General features: G+C 43.2%; 1 protein-coding gene across 3 annotated transcripts in view; it reads left to right on the top strand.

Annotated features, from left to right (window-relative positions):
- Positions 1-12,005, top strand: part of SRGAP2 (SLIT-ROBO Rho GTPase activating protein 2) — a 106,580-nt gene extending 94,575 nt beyond the window's left edge. For 2 of the 3 annotated variants that reach the window (XM_009577360.1, XM_009577359.1), the window contains exons 18-22: positions 1,526-1,605; positions 5,797-5,977; positions 6,399-6,545; positions 8,655-8,982; positions 11,622-12,005. In XM_009577360.1, coding sequence (XP_009575655.1) covers positions 1,526-1,605; positions 5,797-5,977; positions 6,399-6,545; positions 8,655-8,982; positions 11,622-12,005 — 1,120 coding nt within the window. Of the gene's footprint in view, positions 1-1,525; positions 1,615-4,052; positions 4,083-5,796; positions 5,978-6,385; positions 6,546-8,654; positions 8,983-11,621 lie in introns of all 3 variants that reach the window. The other variant, XM_009577361.1, reaches the window with a different exon arrangement.
- Positions 12,006-12,529: the final 524 nt, after the last annotated feature.

Raw genomic sequence — 12,529 nt, 5'->3', positions numbered from 1 at the left:
GGGAAGAAGATAGCTTATAAATGCTCAACTTGCATTGCATTCCTCTGGCAGTATATATTGCTTGCACTTTCAGAGCCCTCGGAGTGAAACCCAGCAGTCTAGCACTAACCACTGTGGCATCCCGGGGCTGACATGACAGAGAGACTGAGTCTGCAGCAAGGACAGGTTTTTTGGTGGAAAGTGCTGTTGGAGGCATGGATAGGAAGAGGCACATGGTCTTTGTGCAGTACTTAAATCTTTAGCATTGGCTGTATGTGACATTACTTCACAGTCTGCATGAAACTTTAGCCCTCAATGCTGTGTTCCTCTTGGGACCTCCATTTGGCTTCAAATTCTTCTGTAAACTTTATTAAGTAGCATAAAGACTTTGCAAGGGATGGGAAAGGTTGATTCCTGAGGTACTGACTCAGAAGATGGTGTGGCAGCTTTGTGTCATGTGGATTAAGCATAATGAGACGCCAGAATTATCCAAACTTTTTACCCCTTCTCCTTTTTCTTTTTTTCACTTCTTTAGAAGAGTATAGGAGGTAGATTACCAAAGGAGAGCACTTTACATCCATGATCACTTACCTTAACCATTGCAAGGCCAAAACGAGGGATGAAGTTATTACTGTGTGAAGAGAATTAAAAATCGCTTCTAACGAGTTACAGTGTAAGAGTGCAGCAAACGCATTTTGTCTTTAGCAACAGCGTCTGGTAAGATGAGGAGTGAGCACTTTTTTTCTTTTAAGATGAGCAGGCAGGGCAGGCAGGCAGCGCTGCCAGCTGGCAGCAGGTCTGCGGAGCTGCTTGGGGGAGGCAATGGATCCTCTTCCAGTTTCCTTTCTGCTCCTGTCCTGAGGGAACTGCTCATGTAGCTTCTTACAAAAACATAACCTTTGATTGCCACTTGTTGTCTATTGATCCTTTCAAAGCTTTTCTTCATGCAAAACGTAAATGAGTACTCTTGGTGGTTTAGGTGCTCTGTAAATAAAGATTCCAGGCAATTAATCTGGCTATGGGAGTCATTCAGTGAAATGAATGGGACAATTTAAGATTGCGATAGAAGGGAAGGAGGGAGATGACAAACTCGGACCTGGAAATATCATTATGTATTGAGAAATAATTTCCCCCAGGAAGTGGCAGCTATCTCATCAGTCATCTAATGAGCTAATTAGAGCAATGGAGAATACAGCTGAGGGAATAATTCTGGCATGGCAGAGAGGAGCTAGACCCAACATGCCACTGCTATCTGACTTCTGAACATCTCCAGAGGTGCAGGTTCTAAAATCTGAAGTTGGACTTTCCTGATAGCGTACAAGGTGGTTAACAAAGATGTTCAGTTTGCTTGATCAAATAAGAACTTAGCTGGATTTTTAGACACACTGACTTCAGTACGTGCAAATGCATCCGCAAAGTGTCTGTCACAGTGGAACCTAGATATTGGCTTCCGATATGAATGTTCCTAGTTATCTTTGATTTTTGTAAATGAGGAAGCTCAATTTCTACCAGTGTAAAGCATCTTCTCTGTTTCCTTCTGTTGTAGCGAAAGTCCTCACGGAGAGAGAGCCTCAACAGAAGACTCAGTTCAGGATGTTACAGCTGAACACCACACCAGTGATGATGGTATGCGAAGTCTACTAACTCCTTGGTTAACTGGTGCAACCTGCTGTGGGGGAGGCAGAGAAGATAGTGTCTTGCAATTTAAGTTCAAAGTTAGATCCAAAGTGGAGTTTAAATCAGAATAGTCACTTGAAACATCACAAACAGCATTTGATGCCAAAAAGTAGAAAGGTATGGCATCAACAGGAATCTTTAGAAGTTACCTGACTATTTTTAAAGTATCCCTTTTTCAAGGGTATCTTATCTTAGCAGCAGGCCTGGGCACACTCCATGCTTGCATGAGTTGAGCTCATCTGTACCCTAGAAGGATCTTAGAGCTGGAAGTCATGGGGGAAGCGTAGAGCCAAAGGCTGGATATGTTTCAGCGTGTGCTCCCGCTCCCCTCTGCGTGTGCCAGGCATTTCCCTTTTCAGTAGCTTCGGCAAGTAAACTGTGAGTGCCTTAAGCCCCAGTGCTTCTTCTTTAAGGAAGCAAGCAAAGTAAATAAACTCTCTTCCACTGGGAGCTAGGTTTTAGGCTAGAGGGTCCTGGTGGCGCCTCTAATTTTTTGGGTCGTCTTGGGCAAACTCTGTTGCCCTTCTTGTCTGCTCAGTGAAAAAAGGGGTGCCAACGCTGAGAATTTCACGATATTTCCTAAGGAAGAGGTGACACCGCAGTCTTGGAGTGTCTGTTGTTGATACTTCCAAAGCCTTTTTCTGTGATGGGGAAATAGCTGCAAGTGAGCTCTGTGCAGAGCAGAGGAAAAGATTACGTTACTGATGTGAAACGGTGACCCCCAGAATACTGGATGTAAAGCAGACTGACCAAAACAGGACAGAATATGGTTTTATTCTTGGATTTTGGCCCCTTACAATTGTCTTAAGTAAGTTCTGCGGTGTTTTTACTTGTGATGGCCTCAGTTGTAAAGGCAGGAAGGTAGCAATACATTAAAATTAGGTGGCATCCTTTTTGAGCTGATCTTTAGGAATTTGCTCGATAGCCCTGCCATGTGCTCCTGTGTTGCTTTTTGCTCTCTTTCCTCCAGCAATTGCCTAACAAACCTTTCCCATGGCATTGCTGTGCTCCTGCTGGCTTCATGGTGTTCACACACCAATAACAAAGGAAACGATGTTGAGCACTGCTAGAAACGCTGTAAAATCAGTTCTCCCTCAGCAAGGTCAAGCACTGTCACAGCGACTCCTCACCAAGGTTGTTGGGAGGAAACACAAAGCCTACGGGAATGAGCCATGAGTTCGCCGTCTGTCTTGAACAGTGTTCTTTCTGAAAAGTGTTAGCTTCTTAAAAATGCATGAAAACATGTCGGTTTTGAGTTTGTACCTAAAGAAGGAGCAATTTTGTTGCTGTAATAAAGGAAAGGCTAATTCTTCCCACATCTGTAAAGCCTGGGACTAAAGCCTGCAGGCTCAAACACATGGTGTACTTGCATTGTTTCTGTATGGGATTTTTAGATTGCTCATGTAGCTGCGAGGGCACAATGATGGGAAAAAGAGCAGTTAGAGATTAGAGAAGGACACTGTTTTACAGCCCCTGGAACTAGTTGCGTGGGGCCCCTGAGCAAGGTAAAATTTGGAGGCATTTTGGATGGAGTTCTGCAACCTACATGGAATATTCCATAGGAAGCATTTGGGAGGGAGCATTTGGCACCAAAGCAGAGGGGGGAGCTGGGCCTCTATCTTTTTGAGGGAGCAGCAAGGTCTGGTTCACTAAGGAGTCTCACGTCCTTGTAATTGAGCGGAGCAGTGTCACACCTCGGACATACTTGTCGGAAGTGCAGTGTACAACTCCACGACTCAGTGGGATGGATGTTCTTAGGTTTTTCTCACTCCTTCAGTCTTTAGATGTGATCAAGCACTTGCTCCTTTAGCTCTTTCGTGAGGCTGGCAGTAGTCCTCTCAAAATAAAGCTGTCACCCCAGCCACCCTCACTGAAGGAAGGAATCAGTTTTGGGGCAGGGGGAGAGGTTGTGTTTTGCAGAGCATCCGTCCTGTTCATCATCAGCCTCAGGGTACGAGTGAGCGGACACTCCGGTTTGAGACAGGCATAAGAGGTCAGAAATGCTGAAAGACAAGCAGGTCGTGTGTTCATTAAATTACGTGTATGAGTGGAAAGATTTTAAACTGCTGCTTTCCTGCACAGGCTGTCAGACTGGCAGGGATAATTGTTTGGCTTAGCCTTATTGCTCTTTATTCGCACAGCTTTCTTCTCTGAGCATAAGTGTAGTAGGAAAAAGCTACTGGAAATTAGAGTCTAAAATCACTTCTCTGGACGAAAGCCAGAGTCCTAAAAAGCAAATTGGAAACATAAGAAACCTGAGTGCCGCACTCATCTGGAACAATAAACACTTCTTAATGAAACAGATGGAATTTACAAAACCACACTCCCATCCCCTTCATAAATGGAGGGGGACACCGAAAAACAGCATTAGCGTTTTTTTTAGTGTTATGAAGAAGCTGGCTCCAGAGGCAAAACAAGCGAGAGGAAAGAAGGAGCCAAAACCAGATAACCATGTGCTTTGGGGAGTCTGGAGCGAGGCGGCTATCGCAAGCTGCAAGCATGGGCCAGGCTTTTCTCACCCTTGCAAATCTCTTGCTGGTTGCTGAGGGCTGATAACGGGATTCATGTGAGGCTGACCACAGGCTTACCTGAAATGTGTGATTTGACAGAATTCTGAGCTGTCTGGTTTCGTAATGGAGAAATTAATTGTTGGGGAGTTGATCTAGCAGATCCTGTTGCTGATTGCCCTCAGCGCTCGGTCACTTCGTGCTTCGTAACTACAGATCCTGATGGGGCTCTTTGGTGGGGGATGCTTCTGCTCAGCTCTCAGACCGACTGATGAGATGGTGGTACTGCAGCATCAGCTCACTCAGATGGATTTGCACTATATATTTTCTCAAGCCCAGCTACTACCTTGCCTGCCTATGGGCAGCCTTGGAGACCTAATTCTTGAGAGTATGCTGTCCCAAGGAATAATTGTAAAAGCTGTGGCTCATGTTTGGCCTTCCACTCCTTTTTGGCTGGCTCTTGCACTGTAGAAGCTTCTTGATCTCTGCATGAAATGGCGTATCTTTCCTTGTCCATGAAGAGGAACCACAAATCTCTTTCTCCAGGAAAGAACTCAATTTCCATAGACTGCTTGGCTGTGTTAAAGCTCCTTTAAAGTAATTAGAGGCTGAAGTCCACTGGGGCTGTGTGGTTGAGCTCATCTCCGTTCCCCTGATTCCTGCCGAGAATTGGGAGCTGGCTTAATATACATTTAGACTCAACCAATGGCAGATTTTTCTAAGTCTTAAAAATAATCCACGTGAATTTCATACTGATTTTCCTGAGTGTCTAAAGGCCCATATTGTCCCTCTGTATAAAATCAGAGTCCTATAGGGACCCGGATTAGTGGCTGGTTGCAGACACAGCATGGCTGTAGTTCTTCTGTGAGCTTTCCAAGTAGGAGCAGTCAGATTTGGAGCACGTTGTGCAGCTCCAAGCGCAGTGCCGCTGTGCTCGGCGTGCACAGTGCAGCCCAGCTGTACGGCACCCGGGGGAGCTGCTTGCTCTCCTGATCACTGCACAAACCGCAGCGGTGGAGGCACTGAATGTTTTCGTTAGCTTCCATGACAGTTCGATGAATAGCACGGCCTCCCACGGTGCCAGAATCTGGTCTCCTGGGTCAGGTGAACCTCACAGGCAGCAGAAATTTCCTTCTGAATAGATGCTTTATTTCTGAAGCAGCTTGGAATTGGAGGATGTTTCCCTCCCTAAATGCTCATAACAACTCCTGCTTGCCTGCCCAGGAGGTTTAGTTTAGCTGCCTTTAAGAAAGCGTACCATAGGCAGATTTTTGTCTGGAAAATATCTGATTGCTACCCAGCTTTGAATTTTTTTTATTTTAATGAGATACTAATTTTGCCATTGCCACTTCTATCTTTGTACACTTGAATTGCTGTAAGTGGGTTTATGACTTGGAAAATGTGAATGTGTCCACCACACTGAGATTAGGTAAATGCTGAAATTGCAACATCCTCATATTATAGGGGTTCCCCTCTGAATCTTACTGCTTCAACCCTCTGCTGCCTTGAGAAGCGACCTTTATCCCCTTCCATGCTCTCGTCATAAGCTGTTTTATGGTAGGTTTAAACTGTTGAATACTTACCTGAGCCCAAGTGTTTAGTGAATTATTGTTTATTCCCTTCTATCTCCTAGAGTGTGAGCCCATAGAAGCAATAGCGAAGTTCGACTACATTGGCAGGACTGCACGAGAGCTGTCCTTTAAAAAAGGAGCTTCTCTCTTACTCTATCAGCGGGCCTCAGATGACTGGTGGGAGGGACGCCACAATGGAATTGACGGCCTTATTCCTCATCAGTATATCGTCGTTCAAGACACGTATGTTACACTTTAAGCCCATCTGCAAGATGGGCTTGCTTAAAACTCAGGTGTGGAATGGAGTGTTTGTGTCAAGATGTTGACACCAGGTGGGGAGAGTTCATCCTTCGACCTTCCCTGCAAGAAGGGAGTCTCTTGAAACAAGCAGAGCTCCGCAGAGGCGTAGGTGTCCACGTATGTGGAGGCACGATATAAAAATTGTTCTGGTGCTGCCAGCCTGTTAAAGATGCAGAGCTGGGATCTCCAGGTTGCTCACAGAAATCAGGCGCTCTCATTTGAAAGATACATAATGATTCTTAAGAGAAAGATGCTAGCACAGTGCTGTTGACCTGTATGTATGTTTACATACACAGTGCTGTATTTGAAATTCAGTGCTGTTGGTCCTGTTTTGGTTGTGATTTCCTTCCCTCCTCCTTCCTAGTGAGGATGGTATCTCTGAAAGATCCAGTCCGAAGTCTGAAATAGAAATAAATTCTGAGCCACCGGAAGAAAAAGTGACTGCTAGAGCTGGTGCCAGTTGCCCAAGTGGGGGTCACGTCGCAGATATTTACCTTGCAAACATCAACAAGTAAGAACAGCCTTGCGTTATTTTACTTAACTGTAAAGATCTTGGTGATGAGTCCAGTGAAATATTTCCTTCCCTGAAAAAGGTTAGCTAATGAGCGCTGCCACCATTATTCTCTGCTTCCCTCTCTTCTAACTTGCTCACATTTTGCTGTCCTCTCTCTCTCTGTCACCAGTGTGGCCAATGCTCATTTAAAATCTCACTGGCTTCTCTTTCCTATCCCCAAGGTGCCATCTGTTCCCGTTTTCCCAAATATGCCCTATTTTATAAGCTAAGCACACAGAGATAGGGAGGGGAATAGCGGAGTGAGTTCTTGTAATTGTGTGTTCCCATTCCTTGTTATGTTCTGTGATTTGTTATGTCGCGTTTACATTTAACATGTTTTGTTTTACGGGGTGGGGGACAATTTCTTCAGAAACTAGTGTTACATTTTGTGCTAATTGACATACCTTAAGTCCCACCATCTGGTATTGCCTGTAACACTCTTTTGTTTCTCCAGCACTTTTCACCTTAGGTTACTAACCATATGCTTGCAGTGAAACAACACACCTCCCTGTTGCTCTGACTTTATCTCCTCAACCAGAAATGTTACTTTAGCCAACACTCAACATAATAAAAAAACTGGGAAATTATGCTAGTAACAGACTAAATTTCTTGATCTGTTATTTAATTATTTTAAAGCAGACTTATCCCCCATATCTTTCTGATTATTTCCTTAGTATTAAAAAAACTCACGTCTCTCTATTGTGCAGTGAAGATATTAATATGATAATTACAGTTTTATGGGAGTGGATATTTTTAACCTTCAGTTAATTGAACAGAATGTGGTCTATAAAGGTATTAGCAGAAATGCATCCTTTTTAAAGGTTTGGACCTGCTAATGTCCTACACAGAGCCTGGTCCTTAGTTCATGGGAGTCGGCAGAGCTCCATTGATATCAGTGAAGCTATGTTAATCTGCATCAGCTTGGGATCTGGGCTTTCTTTTATGATATTTATTGTATGAGCCAATGAAGTATGCCATTCTGCCAGTTATGGAATGATTTGTATAACGAACAGAGCTGTGTTGGAGCTTCACCATCTGCTGGTTTTGGTAGTGTTGTATGTAGTGTTTTTAAGAAGCCTGGGTAATGTCCACTCCAGTTTTTTTCCCTTTACTAGGGAAACTGATATTTAGCAATAGTAGCATAAGACTCATTTTGTTGTTTTTTCTTTAGGAATGAATCTTCTGACCTATGTGTGAACAGACTTGGGCAAAATTAAATCAGATGGTTTCGCAATGACAGTTGTGCCACCCACTGAATTATTATTTGGATGCCAAAATCCTACTGGAGTTAACACTTTCTTGCAGTTATTCATGGGGCTGGTGCTATATATAAATGGATCCTTCCCTGTATAATGGATGCCAAGCTTCAGACCTATGGCATAAAGTATTCTGCTGCATTGGCCTTCATATGATTTGAATGGAATTGTGCTGTCAGACCACATGGTGCTGGGGTAGAAACTAAATTGTTTGGACCAGCTCATCCATTTGACATCATCTTTTGTTATATCAGTAGCCCTACATAGATAATGCCTCATGGTCCTGCTAAAGCAATGAAAAAGAAACATCTATTACCACCAGCAAATACTGGAAATGATCATTAACCTCAAACTATGGGGTTCTTTGCTTGCCAATCTCTGAAAATAATAACTTGATGCCTTGGGCCAGGAGCTTAGTAGACTTATACTGTGTCCTCCAGTCAAAAATTGTAGCTCTGCTCTTCTAATGTAATAAAAACACATCATCAAAACCTGTTGATGGCACAGAGGGTTTTTTTTGTTCAAATATAATTTCTTTTCTTCTTGACTAAGTTAATTACATTCCATCCAAGTTTTCTGGTTTTGCTATGAATGTGCACAGCTGCCAGAAACTCAGTTTTGTTGTTAGAAGTGTTAAACTGGAATGATTTATAATTTTACTGTTTCACAATAACTCCTGGGTGTATTTGTAACCTGGGTACCTTTATGTCTCTTCCCATTGTCCTCTGTGTTGTTTTGGGGGGATATCTTCAAATTACAGCCCGTTATGTGTACCTGCTTGTATTGACTTGTTTTGCTTTTGTGACTGAAGGCAAAGAAAGAAACCAGAGTCAGGCAGCATCAGAAGAGCCTTCCGTCAAAGTGACAGCCATGGACTAGGTAGTTCAATGGCAGAACCAGCCTCCCCAGGAGCTATAGCCGGTTCCAGACCCTCATCTCAGCCCATTATGAGCCAAAGTCTTCCCAAGGAGGTTCCAGATAAATGCTCCATCAGTGGCCACGGCAGCCTCAATTCTATCAGCCGACACTCGTCTCTGAAGAACAGGATAGACAGCCCGCAGATCCGGAAAACTGTGACAGCAGGGAGGTCCAAGAGCTTCAATAACCATCGGCCCATGGACCCTGAAGTTATTGCACAGGTAAATAGGAGTGCTTTGCCTTAAAGATTTGGTTTGGAAACTTAAAGGACGTTGGATACAATGAAATGTTTTAATGCAAAATCTGATTTAATCTCGTATCCATTCCCTTCTCGCAACGCGATATGAACTTACTCCACAGCTTGAGTCTAGTCTTTCAACCTCACTTTGTTCAAGTCACTGAGGCTGCTTTCATGAGTGAAGATAAACAGTCAGGTCCTTCCTCCATAAAAACTTGGCCCTGTTCATTATTCAGAATTTAGTTTCAACAATAAAAACGTCCATTTCAGAAAGTTACACAGATTCCAAAGCTGTCAGCAAAAAATTAAACAATCATAACTTCAAGACATGAGAAAAGTAAAGTATTTAGTGTCAATTTAACGTTTTCCTGTCAGTTGTACAAACTTGCCTGTGGTTAGACATTGGAAGCATATGGAGTAGTACAGTCAAAATAAAAGCAGGCTGCTGAGTTGTACAGTGCTCACAGTGGCATCTTTATATGCTTACAGGGTTCAGTGTGTGATTAGAAACCAACTTTGAACATAATACTGCTAGTTTTCATTAGTTATTTACTTAGACAAGTGCCTTGAAAATGAGGGCAGGCTACCGATGCACATGCAGCTGTGTTTTAACATTGCAAAGAGTTCTGCTTTTGGGACTGACTCCACACACTGACCAGACAACAAGGAAACTGTCTTCTCAAATTCCTTCTCTGCAGCTTAAAGAGAAAGGTGTCCTTAGTATTTTTCTTCATCTTTGCTAATTTTGAGACAGACGGGTTTTTAGAGATTCTTCCTCTCACTGCATACTCTCTGCATCTCCATATGCAGAGATCTGCCCAGTTCCTGTGTCTGGGACTGTAACTGGCCACAGCAGTGACTGTTGGTAACAAAAACGCAAGTGGTGTCTTTGCATCCGTGCATCTGTGGTTTCACAAGTAGAACAGAAAATAATTGAAAGTCAGACTTAGATTTGAACAAGTGACAGCTACTAATGGGGTGAATGATGTAGAAGTTACAGATTTCCTTCTTCCATGAAGGATCTTCCCTTTCTCCCACTCCAAGCTGTTAGATGTGCCTGCACATGTATGTTGCCTATACCAACTGTTTTCAGTATGCAATGGATCTATCTAAAGCCAAGGAATGCTTGGGTCTCGGATTACAAAGCCAGCCCTGGGAGACCTGACTTCTCTGCCTTCTCTGGTTCAGGAGTTTGTAGGTTTCTAAAGAGCTGGGGGAAGATATGTGAAAATTAAACATAATTTTTATTGACAAAACAGCAATGTCAAGTAATGAATAAGGTCCAAATAAAAATCCGATACATACTCTGATGGAAAGTTGTATTTTGCCGTTATGAATATCTTCAGCCCATTTATTCCAGTGGAATTATAATACTCAGTTCTTGTTGTCTTCATATTTCATTGTCCTTCCAAGGCTTTGGTTGACATAAATCAGTTTCTTTGTTTTCGCAATTAAGCTCTAACTCAAGTTGTTCTGTCTCCTCTTTTTGCCAGAATGTTAACTCCATTGTTTTCACTGGAGAAGAGTCTGGGGGGGAAAAGAAAAGAGGAGGGGAAAAAAAAAGAAAAGAGGAGGGGAGGGGGAAAGCTGTGTTAAATTAGTGTTTCTCTTTGCCCTGTAGTATCTGTTCAAACACCATCTAATAATCATCATGCATTTTACATATTTTCCCTAACTTCATAAGTAAAATCTGCCTGGCCTCAAGATAGACTTGGAGGTGTCGGATTACTGTCTCTGGTTTCTTCCACCATTCCTTGACTGATTTACCTTCCCCACCCCCTGAAAAACCTCTGAGGAAGCTAAGAAGCTGTAGCCAAACTGTGAGTCACAGAAAGGCTGAGCTCTTCTGCTCTCCAGTGAATTCTGTGCACCAGTGGGTTCCACAGCACAGGCTGTAGCAAACATGTAGGTCCTGCTACAGCTGAGAACAAAAAAAGCCATGTTTTTATCTCAGTTCTCTTTATATTTATTTGTTAATAACTGTAATATTTTATAAGAGGAAGGAGAAGTGCCAACTTGAATTTCTATGTATGTTTCTGATATCTTCTGTGTTTTCTAAAACATTAAAATTTTGAGTCCCGTGTAATACCTTTCTGGGAAGGGAAGACAACTCGGACAGCAGGAAAACCAATGAGGCAGCGAGAACAGACAAGGATTTCAGCATTTGGTGTGTGGCCCATCAACCAGTGTCAAAATCATCAGTCCTTTCTTCAAGAATTTACTCTTTTGACTCTCACGTGCCAAATAAAGTACAAGAATGGATCCTAATACTTTGAATCACATGCTTTGCTGTTCATTGCTGCATTTTGTGATTGTACTCATCTTTGAAGTCTGAGCAGCATCAGGACCAGTAAAGGACCAGATTAGCATTGAGAAAGTGCTAGCAATTATTTTGCTCCCTGTTGATGGAAAGTATTACTGCTTATTGGCTTCAGTATGTAATGCTGTGTAGTTTGGCCTGGGTTTCACTTTGACACCTAAAGGTCCTTGACCCACCAGTTGATTTGAGCGTTGGTGTTTACAGGCTGAAAACAAATACATCGTTCTCAAAGACTGACTTTTATCTCTGTATTTATGTGCCTGGGTTCTGTTAGTCACTTGGTTTCTCTTTTTTGTTTGCAGGATATTGAAGCTACTATGAACTCTGCTCTGAACGAGCTGCGGGAGCTGGAAAGGCAAAGCAGCGTAAAGCACACGCCAGATGTTGTCCTCGACACCCTGGAACCTTTGAAAACGTCTCCAGTGGTGGCCCCCACCTCTGAACCTTCCAGCCCTCTGCACACTCAGATCCTCAAGGACACTGAACCAGCTTTCCAGCGCAGCGCTAGCACAGCCGGCGACATACCGTGCACCTTCAGGCCAGTGAAGTCGGTCAAAATGGCCACCCAGGTGAAACCTCCGGCAACTCGGCCGAAGCCTACAGTTTTCCCCAAAACAAACGCCACGAGCCCCAGCGTTGCCTCCTCTGCATCTCAGCAGCCTACTGACAAGTCCTGTACTGTCTGATAAACTTGATGCTGCTCTGTGGATGTAACTTTGTTGTTTCAGATGAAGAGACTCTGTTAAAGACATTAAAATTCCTATTTAACTAGTTTTTTTGGACTTTTGCTGAAGGTTAGTTGTGAACTGCTACTTACTGCTGGGAGCGCTTCCTGGGAGTAAACTAAGTGGTAACAACCTCGTCCCATGTACCCGTCAGTGATGTTCGTAAGGCAAAACAGTTCATGCCACGCTTAGGAAATCCAGTATCGGGTCACTGTGAAGCTGAGGAGGAAAACACACAAAAAACGATGAGTCGGATCTTGGTTTCTGGTTGATGCCTTGTTCAAGTGTTTGGCCACTGAAGGAAATATTCAGTGGCATCATGTTTTGAATACTGGTGTAGTGACTTATATATTCTGTGTTTCATTTATCACAGAGAAACAATAGGATAGATTTTAGTCTATTGCATGTTTTGGTGCCACTGGTTACGTGGAGCTTGGACATGCCTGTTTCTTGTGCATTATTATTATTATTACGTCGCCCGCTGG

Source organism: Fulmarus glacialis, unplaced genomic scaffold (assembly GCF_000690835.1).
Source record: "Fulmarus glacialis isolate BGI_N327 unplaced genomic scaffold, ASM69083v1 scaffold5165, whole genome shotgun sequence".
Lineage (NCBI taxonomy): Eukaryota > Metazoa > Chordata > Aves > Procellariiformes > Procellariidae > Fulmarus > Fulmarus glacialis.
Note: the sequence above shows the minus strand (reverse complement) of the source record. Positions and strands in the feature narration are given on the sequence as shown.